The 13,755-nt window shown below is 50.5% G+C and overlaps 1 protein-coding gene across 11 annotated transcripts in view; it reads right to left on the reverse strand.

Annotated features, from left to right (window-relative positions):
* Positions 1–4,719: 4,719 nt before the first annotated feature.
* The window catches only part of LOC143271983 (uncharacterized), a 63,121-nt gene continuing 54,085 nt past the window's right edge, over positions 4,720–13,755 (reverse strand). For 9 of the 11 annotated variants that reach the window (XM_076565032.1, XM_076565029.1, XM_076565023.1 and 6 more), the window contains 2 exons: positions 10,593–10,759; positions 4,728–10,409 (listed from right to left, as the gene is read on the reverse strand). In XM_076565032.1, coding sequence (XP_076421147.1) covers positions 10,710–10,759 — 50 coding nt within the window. In that variant the 3' untranslated portion in view covers positions 4,728–10,409; positions 10,593–10,709. Of the gene's footprint in view, positions 10,410–10,592; positions 10,760–13,755 lie in introns of all 11 variants that reach the window. The other 2 variants (XM_076565019.1, XM_076565018.1) reach the window with 2 other exon arrangements.

Below are 13,755 nucleotides of genomic sequence, written 5' to 3' on the forward strand. Positions count from 1 at the left end.
CATACCAAGAATATGTGTGAGCTGGAGAAGACGGCCACATGGCAGGGAAGCAAGGGAGATCCTTTTATAACAATCCCTTCTCACAGGAACTAAGTGGAGTCCACCAGAGCTCCATTCAGCCACCGGCCACCAGGCTCTTCCGTTTAAAGGTCTCATCAGTCAACACCGCCACCTGAGATACAAGCTTCCAACACAGAAAGCTTTGGGAGACGTCACCCAAATGACAGCAACCCCCACGAGGAACAGCCCCACAAATGAGGCGTCCTGCAAGGAGAGCCAGCAGTGTCCGCTGTCATCGCCAGGGTGGACCTCAGCCTCTGTCTATGAGTGTTTCTCTAGGTGTGCACAGCTGGACAGCAACCTCTCAGGACCCTCTGCAGCTGAGAATGGGGAGTCAGTCACAAAAGGCAGATAACATTGAGACCAATTGGATCGCACTCTCGACCCTCAGAGATGGCCTATGCATGTTAGCGTACTGGGCCACTAAGATCTCCAGTAAGAGACCCTCTTGGATCTCCCCCTACCCCTGCCCCATTTGCATGTTTATACATGTGTGGGAATAGTAACACACCTGTGTGTCCGTGGACCTGGTAACAGAGGTTCCCATCAGGTATCTCCCTCAATCTCTCTCCATTTTGTTGAAGATAGGGTCTCTCACTGAACCCGGAGCTCACCGATTCCACTAGGCTCCCTGGCCAGTGACCCCCCCAGGCGCATCCTGTCTCCACCTCCCAGTAATTGGATTACAGGTAAATGCTGCCGCACCTGGCTTTTTGTGTGGTTGTGGAAGATTCAAACTCGGGTCTCTGCGCTTATGCAGCAAGCACATTCCCCGCTGAGCCATCTCCCCAGCCCGGATCTGGCTTTCTTAAACCCCTTGTTTGCGTCTGCCCTTCCCCCACACTCCTCTATACAGTTCACTTTACTGCCGCCAACCGGGGGTTCCTTCGTAGGCTTGTAACATTGTCCTCGTCCCCGGACTTCAGCGACTTCCTACTGTTCTGGCAGTGGGCACTTCCAGAAGCCATTTTCCATTTCTTTCTTCTAAGTCCCAAGTCTCCTGTGGGCTGGACAAGCAGTAATGGAGCCTAGCAAAACTACTCACAAAGCAGAAGAAGAGGGCAAGGGTCATGGGTAACCCCCACGTGAGGAACACGTGCGTGTTCTGTGGCACTCTATCTTGATGGCGCTTCATCCTTGACTGGGATATTAGAGCTGTCAGGGGAGCCAAGTTCTAGACATACAGTATGCTATTTTACTCCGCTCTCTCTTTGTGACATGTCAGCAGAAAGGCAGAAGCTAGCCGGGTCAGCCTGTCCACCTCCATGTGGTCCCTGCCAGGGATCACCCAGGCAGCACCCAGAACCACCTGGGACGGCCCAGGCAGGCTGAGATTTAAACACGGAAGATGTGGTTCAACAAGAAAGTCCTCTGTCACACCCAGGACAGCTAGAATTGTCAGGTGACAGAAAGATCAGTATAAAAACATTACAAAGCAGAACCCAAGAGGAGTTCCAGGGCTGCACGTGGCCATAGGTGAGTGAGCGAGTGAGTGTGTGTGTGTGTGTGTGTGTGTGTGTGTGTGTGTGTGTGTGTGTATGAACATGCACTCATGCAGACACAGAAATGAAAGGGTGCCTTTGTGGAACACATGAATACATACAGAAAGGGCTGTGTGGGCATGAGAAAGTGAGCACAGACCGGCCGACCTGAACTGAGGAGAGGTGCTGAGAGAACCCAGGCACAGCCCTGGAGGGCCACTGTCCAGAATTCTAGAGCAGAAGTTGTGGCTGCCACTGTGGTCTGGTATGTGGGTTTCTCTCCTGTCTATCCCCTGAACCTCTGAAGTATTCTGACCCATGGACGGGTCTGCGGTCTGATTTGTGGTCTTCCAGTGTGGTCTGCCACAGATCCACAAACAGACCAGGAGTCCAGAATCGGGCCAGGCCTGGGATGACGAGGGCTGGGATGCACGGCCCCTCCGACAGCCTTTCCGGGGGGAGAGGCGTTGGCGGCTCTTGTGAGTTATGACTTTTATTATGCAGAAAACAGGCACATTAACTTCAGGTCCTTTGAAAAATGTGGTCCTGTAATCAGAGTCTGTGTCTGTCCTGATGCACGGTGGCACCAGGCCAGGGGAGTGCAAGGATGAAATAAACATTTAGAGAGACAACTGCATTTGCAGATCTAAGAATTGAGTTATATGCATTTCTGACAGCTTCCTGAATCACAGCCCGCGTCTCCGCCTGGCGAAACTGGGACCTGGCCCTTTAACTAGACTCCATTTCACATAATTAAAGACTCACAAAATTAAATGGCCTGCATGGAAAGTGGCTTTCAGTGGACTAAATGCCGGGAGCAATCTCCTCGCCGGAGTGGAGAAGTGACACCAGCGTGCAGATCGATATCATCTCTGTTATTAATATCAAAAGCACATTACTTTGTTTTTGCCTGGCTCCCCTCCAAGCCTCCGGCCCTGCCGCGGAGCAGCCATTTGCTCGGGCCATAATTTACTTTGGTGAGTTTTTAAGGTATTGTTTTGTCAGGACCAATCACCGTGACGTTATAAATGGCTGGGAGGACTTGCACTCTCCCTCCGTGGCATATGCAGCAAAATTAATTTTTAAAAGTTTCACGTCAATTACTCCTGTCCTTGAGTTATGCAAGGGGACAAAGGAGCGGAGACGTAAGGATGTGAGTGATCTCAAACCGATGAGGTAACGACACACAGAGGGCCGAGGCTGCAGACCAGAGCAGACATGACACTATCTTTAATTGATGCATTGAATTAAACAATGCTAAAGCCAAATAAATATTGACCACTTAGCAAAAGAACCATTGATTTTTATGATGGACAACAATGCCATCCTGCACTCTGCTGCTGGGCGCTTGGAGTTGGGGGTCTTGTTGATTCCAGAGCAGACCCTGAGCTGGATGATGAGGGGAGAGACCATACACTTAGTGGAGTCTGCAACATGTGCGTGAATGTTCTCCATGTTTCTTGTCCTATCTGACCCAAACTCCTTTGCTCTGATCAAAGCATGTCATGCTGCTCATACTCAGTGTTCAGCAGACCTCTGGCATGACCATGCCTCCTCTCACAGTGAGGTCAGAGGCCCCGAACATCCTTTCACCAGGATCTCCACCTGTTTCCGCCTCAGCCTTGCCCCAGAATGCAACTGCATGGCTCACCTCAGCCCCACACACAGAACACATCCTTCACCTCCTGTTCTGCCTGAAAATCAGGGGAACACAAAGCCCTGTGCTAAAAGAAAGAACTAGATCCCCTCCCAACACTTACCCAAGATGCATCTGCTTCTATTCCAGACAACAGGTAGATACAGTCTCCCGGAAACTCCATAGGTAGATATTAGAGTTAGACTTGAGGATGGACTTTCAGGAGGGAGCACTTAGAGCCAACGGACATTCAGGTCTAATTTTTTCATTCTCACACTCCCTACTGCCTGTACATCAGTACCCCAAATCTCCACTCCACCCCTCCTCACCCCTTCCCGGAGTACAGACGCCAAGGATCCAAGGCTGAATACTATGAACAAGGCATTAAGGGGTGAAGTTTTACATTGTCTTTTGAGAGGTTCAGGCCATTTGGCATCAATTACCCCAGAGCCACCTGTCAGGATGCCTGCAGCCTGGAGGGATGAAGCAAGAACAGGGCAAGTGACAGCCTTGTTCAAGCCAGAATAGACATCAGCTGTCTGTGTTAGGGTTAGCAATGGTAGAATCTGTATGATCTTGAACGAACCCGTGACCACACTGAACAAAGCAGATACTTCATCAGAGTTGGGGCAGGAGTCTTTGTCTCAACCTGTACTCTGATGTCAGAAGCAAAGGTAGAGGGTCCCTTGCCTGGACCTCAGCAACCGATGAGCCACTCAGCTGCATTGGGCTCTCTTCCCAAAGGCACTGATACCCTTTATGTGTGGACATGAGAATGGAGATTTCAGTTATTTACTTGTTTCTCCTTCTCCATTCTGGCCATCCCTGCCATTAAAGATGGAGATCTTGGGATGCTGTCTTTCTTTCTTTCTTTCTTTCTTTCTTTCTTTCTTTCTTTCTTTCTTTCTTTCTTTCTTTCTTTCTCTCTCTCTCTCTCTCTCTCTCTCTCTCTCTCTCTCTCTCTCTCTTTCTTTCTTGTTTTTTTCAAGACAGGGTTTCTCTGTGTAGTTTTGGTGCCTATCCTGGATCTCGCTCTGTAGATCAGGCTGGCCTCGAACTCACAGAGATCCGCCCAGCTCTGCCTCCTGAGTGCTGGGATTAAAGGCATGTGTCACCACTGGCTGGAGGGATGCTGTTTTCAGCATTTACCCAGAGGTTGCCAAGATCTTGTAGCCATAGCCAATCTGTGCCATGCATACAAGGCAGCCCGTTGTAAGAACAGTTCACAACACGGTACTCAGGGTGGGCTGAGCAGGAGACATACACCCCCCTGCAGAGCGAACAACAGGCCTCAGTCCACACTGGGTTTTGACGAAATGAGAAGGGCAGCTGAGTTGGGGGGCGAATTCACTATTCCCCCACCAACACGCATTTGCTGAAGCAACAGGCAAGACTTGGACCAGAGATGCCTCAGCAAATAAGGCCATCTCCTTGACCTCAGCAAGCTCACAGCTGACTGATATAAACTGCCGTGTGTCTGGTCACACCACCCTGACACATCAGGTTAGTCCTTAGATGGCATAAAGAGACAGGACACTGTTTCGATCTTCTTTAACTTTTATTTGCACATGTCTCAGACAAGGAAATGAGCTCCTGAACGCACTCCTAGCTTCATGAGAAAAGATGCATAATTCTCCATCAATAGATTAATTAAGGAAAAGAAAACAACAGGCAGGGATCGGAAGCATCTGTGACAAACAGATTTACAGTCGTCAGTGAACATGTACAGGAACCCACAAAGCATCCTGCAAGTGTACATTTTCAAACACAAGTATTTACAAGATGTGTTCTAACTAGAATCTTTTTAACAAACACTCTCTCAAGGTAATACAGGACCAGCTCTTGAGAGATATACATTCAATTTTTGACTCTCACTGGCTATTGATTTTAGAAAACACTGAGGAACACCCTCCAGGGGTCAGGAGTCCTAAAAAGTGTGGCTTTGTGGAGCATCACCAGGAAAAACAGTAAGATACGTCTAACCTTGTTTGTTCAAAGGGCACCTGCTAACTTGGTGCTTCAGCCAATGACCCAGGTGCTCAAATAACTCACATCAACCCAGAAACTATTTTTCAGGCTCCACCCCCAGACCAGGCTAGGAAAGGCTTGGGGTCTCTGAGACACATCAGAGTAAGATCTTAGTGTTGGAAGGACTCTTGGCCTAGTGGAGGGAGGGACCAGAGACACACTATGTGTGCCCATGGTTGGAACTAGGAATGACAGTGAGAATGTGAATTTATCCTGCCATGGGAGGAGGTGAAGGGATCCCCAGAAGGGTGCATAGAAGCCGGGTCCTGAGGAGTGAACAGGGACTTTGCAAAAAGTGTGGGATTCCTGGAAAGAGACATGGAGGTGTGAGGAATGAACAGTGCTAGAGAAGACTGGAGTGTCAGACTGGTGGCTGGCACATTTTTGTTCAAGTGTGTGTGTGTGTGTGTGTGTGTGTGTGTGTGTGTGTGCGCGCGTGCACGTGCCAGCAGATGTGTTGGAAGTTCAGGACAACCTTGAATGTCATCCTCAAGAACACTGTCCACCTCCTTTGAGACAGTGCCTGTCATGAACCTTGAACTCAATTATTTGGCTAGACTAGCTAGCCAGTTAGTCCCAAGAAGCCCCCTGTCCATCTCTCCAGCTCTAGGATTACAAGCTCACAGAACCATTCCCAGCTAGTTTGAGTGCACACTGGAGCTTGAACTCTGGTTTTCACGCCTGCGTGAGGGAATTTCAATAACTAAGCCATCCCCTGGCCCCAGAGCTCTTGATGGTCTCTCTGTTCTCAGTACAAAAAGCAGAGAGACAGATAAATCAAGTCAGAGTCCTCCTTGGACCCAAGCTCCCAAGAGCTGCTATTGTGCTTAGGGGGACATCTAAAGCCTCTCCACGCCCCCTGTGTATTGGATCCCTACTCACCTCTAGGCCCCAGCCTCCTGCTGTTCCTGGAGTTGGTAAAGTTCCCTCTCACCCCAGGGCCTTTGCACTTCCTGCTCACTGGGTATGAGATGTTCTTCATCCGGATGTTTCTTTGATTAGCTTCACTGTACACAAATCCCCCTGCAGATGTCCCCTCTTGTAGCCTACAAACCTAACAAAGGCATCCCATAATGCCTTGTGTTTTACTGGCATTGAGGCTTGTGTCACTCTCTAAAATCAGCATGTCTATCCATTTGGTTGTGGTAACCTATGTGCAGACAATAGACAGGTCAGCTGGAGTCACGGCTGTGTTCCCAGCCCCCCAGAAGAGCTCCTAGGACATGCTAAGGGCTCAGAAAATATCTGCTGAATGACTCAGCAAATGAATGAATGGAGGAAGGAATACAAGAACCAGAGACGAGTCGGGAGATATCTTTGGGTGTCTGGAATGCTTGAGAAGCAGGGGAAACTGAAGGGGAGACTGCTTTGCCAGGTAAGCCTGTCTGTGAGCAGGAAGACAGGCCGCTCTACAGGAAGGGACAGGGAGACACTGGGGGGCACCGGAGTACATCCAAGTGGCTCCAACTCATCATCCCACACCTTTACTCCACGGTGCAGGCATGAGGCTAGTGGGGAGAAGAGGGGAAAATGTGGATGTGGTTGATAGAAACCTTAGGATCAGCTGGGCGCAACAGCCTACAGACCCTCCTCTCTTGATCATCTTGGCATTGAAGGGAAGGGTAAGTTCAAGACTGAAGCCAGAAGGCATTCAGGACAACTCAGGCCAGGCTCAAATGCTCCCAGCCCAGCCAGCTCTGCTCTTGCTTGCCCAGAGAACAATTCCTATCAACTGTTTGACAAAGCTCCACTCTGTCCTCAAAGGCCAGTTGGGACGTAGTCTTCTAGAAGCTTCTGACCCTCCTGCCAGCCCTTGCCAAGCTGGGCTTGCAGGTCGCCCCTTGTCGGCCTTTATCCCAGTCACGCTGACCCTCGCTTCTGAAATCAGCTCAGCCAATCACTGCGAAACCTCCTTCGATCTGTTTCTCCATCCATAAAATGGGGGAAATCATACACACTTCGCAAGGATGCTATGAGGCTTCCTTGGGAGTCTCTGCAGCTGGTGAGTGATGGATATTTAATAAATACTAGACAGGATGGTGATGAAGAAGAAAAACTTCTGAATCGCCCCCAAATGCCTGGCAGGTGGTTAGGTGGGCGCTGGTGAGAAAACCAAACAACAAAACAAAACATGGTGCTTGGAATCCAAAATCCTGGCTCTGACACGGTGGCTGTGATTTGAGCAGGTGTCAGACACCCTCGGCCTCCTCCCTGCTGCAGGATGGAAGTCCTAAAACTGTCCTCAGAGGGCCATGGGGATTGAATGTATTCAGTCATCTTTCTAACGAATAAAGAACTATGATAGGTCAAACACCAGGTTCAGTACTAAGCTGGACTTTGGATGATCCAGGGTCTGATGTCTGTAAGGGGAAGTGGGGGGTTGGGGGGGGATAAGAAACAGCACTTGGGACAGTTCAGTTCACGCAGGCATGCAGGCATGCAGGCATGCAGGCATGCAGGCATGCAGGCATGCAGGCTCGCCCTCAGCAGCATCCACCCGGGGACTGCTCCGTGCCAGCCTGCGAGACAGATAAGTGAGACGCTGGCCCTAACGGCATTACTAATAGTGGCTAACGTGCATGGAGTGTTGAGTGCACGACCTGGGCCTTAAGTTCCTCACACTTCCCAAAACCCAGGTAGAACTGACCACTGTCTCCCACAGAGGCAGCCAAGATGCTGTGAATTAATGTGCTAGGGGTGTGGGGCAGAGGCTCCGGTGTCTCGCATGTGGTCAATAAACGGGAGCCCTAATTCTATTTATTAGCTCACGAGGTAACGCCAGGCGTTTGGAGCCTTGAGTGTTTGATCTTGTTTAATCGTTTAATACAGGGCGACAAGTGCTAAGACACGACCCGAGAAGCTGCCTATAAACCTAAAAGCTTTGCACATGTGGGTGCTTGCTAGTGTGTCCTGGCTAGCCAGGAGGACAGGGGAAGGCAGGGAGCGGTCATCCTGGGTCTGGATCATTCAGGAACACTTCTGCGAGGTGAGTCTTGGGTAATTTAAGGAGTAGGGCAAGAGAGGCCAGCGTCAGAGGGCAGGGGGAACCACCCTTCCCGCAAACCAGGCTGCTTCGGCGGCTGCAGAAGCCCCGATTCAAACAGGGCAATTTAAAAACATGTAAAAGGCATAAAGCAAGAGCAGCTGTGCACAGCTGCCGCCAAAAGCTCCATCGCTGCCTTGCTGTGGACTCTAAATGACAATAAACCTTCCACCCCTTATAAATTAAGCAGACTTTCAAAAAAACCCTATCTCCTCCTGCAACTTTTTATGGCTGTTTGGCAACTTTAATCATTTTGCAAAATGCAATTCCTGGCCATAAATTCTCTCCCAAGTACAGATTTAGGGAGATCTAGAGGACTGCGGCGGGTTGATAGGTAAGTTTTAATCTGACAAGGCCAAAAAGTCTATTAGATTTATAGGGAGGCAGCAGATACCCTGTAATTACACCAGGCTCGACCTCCCGGGAATCTCGAATGTGTGGGGGTAGGGGGGTGAGGGGAGAGAGTGGGAAGGAAGCATCTGGGGCAGCTGCCAGGGCAGGCCAGAAGCCCCATGGTTCAGCTCCCTGACCTGGCCTTTTCAGTCCAGGCCATGGTCACTTCCTGCACAGGCTCCCACTCCGGGTTCCAGGTCAATGGAGCCGGTAATTGATGCTCACACACACACGCACACAGTATCCACTGTGCCTGTGGCTAGGGCCTGTTATGAAGAGCCCAACGCTCTGAAGAAGGAGGTCACAGATCCCTGAGCAGGGTGCAGAGTGAATGAAAGGCACCGGGTTTCATTCAATTACACATTCAACAAGCACGCCGCCCGCACTTGTGCATTGTGTCACACGCTGTATAGGACAGCAGGACAGAGCCACAGACTGGGTGCAGGTTGTGCATTGCACAAGACATCCCGCTAAGGGGCACTGGATACAGGCTCCAGTTCTGGCCACTCTGTCCCAGAGAAGACCTGCTCGGTGTGCCCCGGGGTTTGACACTGATGGCCCAATGCTAAGGTGCTGACCATATCTCTACAGCCCCAACCTTGGCTCACGCTGGGACGCAGGGGACCTTGGTCTAATAGGAGGCCCGGGAGCACACTGGCCGTCTATGGGCCGCACAGAGTTTTAAAATGTATAAATGTGGCAAGTGCCTTTGCTCCCTCATCTTATCTTCCCCTCCCTTCCTTGCCCGTCCCTTCCCTCTCCTCCCATTTTCTTTCTTTTCCACGTCTTATCTCACGTCCAGAGACTAAATTTACATTTGCTTGGCTCTAGCGTGAGCTCCAGACCCTTGGAGGGCTGTGGGTGGTAAAGGGTAAAGGATGACACGGGACAGGAGGCAGAGCATCCACCCCACGAGTCCCTGGCAGTAGAAATGCCTAAGACGCTAGAGTCCTAATCCTGGAGACTGAGAATCCGCCATGTCACTGGACCCATGAGGAACCAAGGCTGTTAGTCTAGTTCGTTACTAACCAGCTGACTTTACAACAGAGAGCTTGTCCTGGGTCACCTGTGTGGCCCAGTGTTATCACGTGTCCTGGAGGAGTCAAGTCAGAGTGATGCCCCATGAGACAGATGTGACCAGCCGCAGCTGGCTACGGAGATAGAGACAGGAAGGGGCCCAGAGCCAAGGAAACCGGGACAACAAGTAAACGGAGGCACCCCTTGACTGAGTTTAGTCCAGCGAAAGCCATCTCAGACTCCTGGCCCTCAGATCCCAAGATGATAAAAATGTGCTGAGGCTATCAAGTATGGTAAGCTATTACCTCAGCCACAAAGAACCAGTGATAGTGAAGCTGAGGCCTGAGGCACCAAGAGACAAGTGCTTCAGATAAAGAGAACCACGCCCAGTGTTATCCTCCGTGGTCCTCATTTTGGCCCGAGTGTGCTGCAGGAAAGTCATGTGACCATTCAGGAAGTATGAAGGTAGCCTTCCTTCCTGTGGATACGGGGTACAGACAGATGAGGCTGTCAGAGGAAGCCAAGTCCCAGCTGGCTTATTTAGGGGTGTTAGTGACCAGACCTGGACCAGGGTGTGTCCGGAGCATCTTCTGTGGTTTGTCTTCATCAGTAACTCTGGGTATTTGATGACAGGGTGGCCATGACCCAGTCCACAGTGCCCCTGCCTTCCCCTGGTCAGAGCGGGGGCTCCTTGAGCTCCACATTCCTTCACTGGTACAGTGGTGGCAGTCACTGCTCATCCTGGGTTATTCTGTAGGTTAGATGAGAAAGTTCACAAGACATGGAGACGGTGAGTAACTGGTACCGAGCAGTTACTGCCGTCATTGTTAGACGTGATGGAAAGACTTGAGGGTCACTCGACAACCCCAGCGCCCTGGTATTCACACCCTAGTACTATCCCCTCCCATATATGTGGGCAGAACCTGTCACTTACCTCTAACAGACCTGGAAAGGTGACAATGTCCCTCCATGCTGCTTGTCTTAGGTTCAGGCTCTTGCTTGATGTCATCAGTGGCCATGCTGAAGAAATCCCCAGGCCAGTGACTATGGCTCACTCAGAGTTGAGGGTCTCTTCGGCGGACAGCCAGCAAGAGTGAGGTCCTGAAAGGAAACAAAAGTCAGCTGACTGTAGAGGGTTCTTGAAAGCAGATACCCACTACTACCATCATACTGCCACCACCATCACCACCACCATCACTACCACCATCACCACCACCATCACCACCAACATCACTACCACCACCATCACCACCAAGATCACCACCACCATCACCATCAACATCACCACCAACATCATCATCAATACCACCACCAGCCATTCGGACCACCTGATGGATGATCCCAGCTGATCCTTGATGGAGCTATGTGAGATCCTCAGAAGAAGGACCAGGTAAGCCATCAACCCACCAATGTGGTGAGAAACATTATTTAAAGCTGCCAAGTTGGAGGTCCCTTCTTAGAATCCACACAGAATAGACAATGCATCCACTAAACACCAGTTCCCATTTTACAAGTGGAAACTGAGGGTTGAAAACAGGGGTTCTAAAGTCACACAGGTGGTTAAAGGCACAGCTAGAGCCCAACCCATGACTCTCCAGTTCTAAAACCCTTGGTATTAGCCCCCTACCAAGCTGCTTTTCTCCCCCCCCCAACAGCCAGCCCACCCATCCCCAGACCTTTAGGTGCCATTCTCTCTCTTGTTTTCGTGTCTTCTCATCCTCCCCTGACTCCCTTCCTCTCCTCCTGCTCCCTTCTCCACCCAAACCCCACCACGGGGCAGTCACTTCAGAACAGGCCCCGTACTTCTGTCCTCAGGGCCTCCCCTCTTGGTTCATCCCTGACAGCAAGTGGCCATCTAGATAGCTTTGTTCCTCCTGGCCAGACCCAAGATACCCACACTGCTCTCCCCTGATGCCACCAGAGAGGCCGAGTTATCCCACAGGGCTATCGCACAGGGCTAGAGGCAAACTCTCGGGCAGGTCTCCAACGCTCAGAGGCAGTCCATGACAGATGTCCCAAGCCACATCATACAGAAGACAGGACTAGCAGGAAGTGCCACCCTGGGCTGCTCTAGGCCCTCAGCAGTTGCCTACCGCCCTTGCCCTGAAGGAAAGAGGGGCTTCTTCAAAGATGGAACCAAATAAAATATAGATAAGCATTAGTCAAATGAAATTAATGCTTCCAATATTGTTTTAGGCTTGCGCATATGCATCAAGCGTTTATGAAGTTGTCGTTTATCACGTGAGAATATTGCAGTTATATATTAGCTGACTGTCTGGTGGCCATCGCAATGGCTCTCCCTGGACCCCAGGTCGCCCTTCACAGGCAAAGTCAGCCTTGGTGACATCCATCTCTTTCCTCTGCTGACACGTCCCCAGATACTGATAAAAGGCCTTGCCCCCAACAACATATGAATATTTAAATGACAGTTAATTATTCAGCATATAATGATATGATTAGCATCCGCTTTATTGCTGGCTGTGGGCCCAGCCGAGTCTTGCCCCACACTGAGGAGGGTGATGAAGAAATGCCAAAATTCAGGCAAGCCCCAGGTCTGTGGCATCTGCCGGGACCCGTTTGGTATTCGGGGGGAAATGACCCCGAGGCCATCCCCAGCTGCTCTGTGTCAGGCTGCATGTGGGGTCCAGGAAAGAAACCCAGTCAGCAGGGTCTCTGCTCACACAGTGCTCAGAGTCTGCCAGGGGCTCACACTCACCCTGCCAAGCACTCTATGAAAGCATCGCTGGATTCGGAAGCATCATGAAGCCTTGTCCTTGACAAGCTTCTTCCTCTTAGGAATGAGGAAAATGAAGTTTCAGGTGAATTGACACATGCAAGGTCACACAGTGTATGAAGGGCCTGGGATTTGAACCGCTGACTCCTGAGAGCTTGCTCTACCAGCTACAAGCAAAGCTTGTGCACCAGACAGGAAGCACTGAGACGATGGTGCAGGCGAAAGACCTCAAGGCAGTGAGGCTGAGTTTGGGTGGACGTGGGAGTGGTTTCTACAAGACAGCGTTGGAGCTGGGCACTGGGGGGGGGGGGATAAATGAACTTGGGGTGCTGAGGGGCGGGGCATCCAGGCCAAGTGACCTCAAAGAAGCGAAAGGTTATGGGGTGCAGAGGTGAGGGGCACCCAAAGAGAATACACACATAAGGACTGGGGAGGAAAAGTCCTCAGGGGAAGGTTAGAAGGAGTCAGGCTGTAACTGAGTCGTAGAGTGTGAGCACTGCCTGTGGGATGCATGGTATGCAAGTCATGATGGCATACGCCTTTAATGCCAGCACTGCTGACATCCACATGCATGTCCTGACATGTGTGCCCCCACACACGTCACATACACACAATAATAAATGATATTTTTCCAAGAAGCGCCTCAAAGGGCCAGCATATAGCAGGTGATCTTCCCAAATCTATGTCATGTTTTCAAGTTGCATATCAACTAGCCCTGGTAGCACATGCTATAATCCAAGCCTTCAGGAGGCTGAGGCAGAAGGACCAGGTGATGCACGCAAGCAGGGGCTACATAGCATAACCTGTTGAAAGAAAGAAAGAGAGAGAAAGAGAGGGAGGGAGGGAGGGGAGGGGAGGGGAGGGGGAGGGGAGGAAAGGAAGGAAGGAAGGAAGGGAGAGAGAGAGAGAGAGAGAGAGAGAGAGAGAGAGAGAGAGAGAAAGAGAGAGAGAGAAAGAAAGAGAGAAAGAAAGAAAGTTGAAATAGACTTGGACACAGTCCTGGTGCACAGTAACACAAGCTGCCAGACCCCAGGACCTTGTGAGACCTGTCTACTCCGGGTCTCAGCAGCTAGCTGCCAGCAACTAGGACTAATTTCAGTTTACAACAAAACCAGAGACTGCGAGGAGTCAGTAAATCTAACAGAAAACCTGCACCAAAACAAAAGGCCTAGAACCTTTAAGAATGAAACATAGTAAGAAAAAAGTTAAGAGGGTGATTCTAGGTCTTAAAAGATCAAATGTAAAACATAAAAATGTATTACCTGATTAGACTCTAGTTCAAATGTATGCACACACACGTTCATATGTGTGAGGCTGTGGATGTGCACACACATGCTCATAAGTATGAGGCTGCACGTGTGCA

This window comes from Peromyscus maniculatus, chromosome 2 (assembly GCF_049852395.1).
Source record: "Peromyscus maniculatus bairdii isolate BWxNUB_F1_BW_parent chromosome 2, HU_Pman_BW_mat_3.1, whole genome shotgun sequence".
Taxonomy (NCBI): Eukaryota; Metazoa; Chordata; class Mammalia; order Rodentia; family Cricetidae; genus Peromyscus; species Peromyscus maniculatus.